Below are 1,459 nucleotides of genomic sequence, written 5' to 3'. Positions count from 1 at the left end.
TTGGACTCTGAGAAGACTTAATTAATCAACATATGGAAGTTTGATCATTGTCTATTATCCTATTACACTCTCAATGTCAAAAACTCTAGTCTTCACACTATACACTGATACTGGCTCTAGATAGGGGAAAAAAATGACAAATTTTAACAGGACAATAGAGTCAAGGCAGAATCTATCAAGAGAAAGGGTCAGAAATCATTTAGTTCTTCAAACACAGAAGAGAATAATATTTCCTTTCTCTTCATCAGTAGGGTTCGGATTCAGATGTTATGGGACTTGATATCCTTGGATCCCACAAAAAATCTTATAACACAATCTCGGATTTGCTTGGTTTTCACACCATAAACAATGGGGTTCATAGTTGGAGGCAGGAGGAGGTAGATGTTGGCCATGATAATGTGGAGGGAGTGGGGGATCCTGTGACCCCCAAAGCGGTGAGTAAAAAATGAAAAGAAAGCTGGGGTATAGGAGAATACAATGGCACATATATGAGCTGTACACGTCCCAAAGGCTTTCTGTCGAGCATCTGCAGATGACAGTTTGACCACAGCCCTGAGAATCATGGTGTAGGACACTGTGATGCAGAGAATATCAAAGCCCCCAATCAAGAGGGCAACCATGAGACCATACACAGCATTGATTTTAACATTGCCACAGGAAACCTTGGCCACAGACATGTGGTCACAGTAGGTGTGGGGGATGACATTGCCTCGGCAGTAGGGCAGTCTCTTAGTGAGGAAAGTGAATGGGATGACAAGTATCACTCCCCTTAAGAATGTAATAAACCCAGCATTGGCAATGATAGGATTGGTGAGGATGGTGGCATAGCGCAGTGGATAGCAGATGGCCACATAGCGATCCAAAGCCATGAGCATAAGGACCCCAGACTCCATCCCTGTGAAGGTATGGATAAAGAACATCTGGGTCAGACAAGCATTAAAATCAATTTCCTTGAGGTTAAACCAGAAGATGCCAAGCGTATTCGGCAATGTGCTTGAACACATTATAATATCAGTGAAAGAAAGCATTGCAAGGAAGAAATACATAGGCTTATGGAGGGAATCCTCATAACGAATGAGATAGAGAAGCCCACAGTTTCCCACCATGGCCACAATGTACATGGAGCAGAATGGAAGGGAGATCCAGATATGCATGTCCTCTAGTCCTGGAACTCCATTCAGGATGAATGAAACTGGAGTCAGAGTTGTTGCATTGGTCCTTTGCATGATGGATATAGGACGGTCTCGTGTTTAGCTTTCAGCTGCAGTGTCTCCCTCTAGTGAAAGAGAATTTGGAAGAAAAAAAATATTTGTTGCTGTCTCCATTTTCTCTTTAATTCAATACAAAAGAAATCATTAAGTTCAAATCCTTTTGTAATGTTTCACAATCACTTTAAGATTATGTAATAATAATGTAAATCGTTTTTTAGCCTAAGTTTAGAGAATGCATTTCTGCATAT

At 41.1% G+C, this 1,459-nt stretch overlaps 1 protein-coding gene across 1 annotated transcript; it reads right to left on the bottom strand.

Annotated features, from left to right (window-relative positions):
* Window positions 1-260: 260 nt before the first annotated feature.
* LOC123238663 (olfactory receptor 52N4-like) lies at window positions 261-1,226 on the bottom strand. Its single transcript, XM_044665868.1, has one exon. It carries the CDS (start codon window positions 1,224-1,226, stop codon window positions 261-263), a length of 966 nt encoding a protein of 321 aa, XP_044521803.1.
* Between the last annotated feature and the right edge of the window lie 233 nt (window positions 1,227-1,459).

The sequence above is a fragment of the Gracilinanus agilis genome, chromosome 3 (assembly GCF_016433145.1).
Source record: "Gracilinanus agilis isolate LMUSP501 chromosome 3, AgileGrace, whole genome shotgun sequence".
Taxonomy (NCBI): Eukaryota; Metazoa; Chordata; class Mammalia; order Didelphimorphia; family Didelphidae; genus Gracilinanus; species Gracilinanus agilis.
The sequence above is the reverse complement of the archived record's forward strand: the minus strand, read 5'-3'. Positions and strand labels throughout refer to the sequence as shown.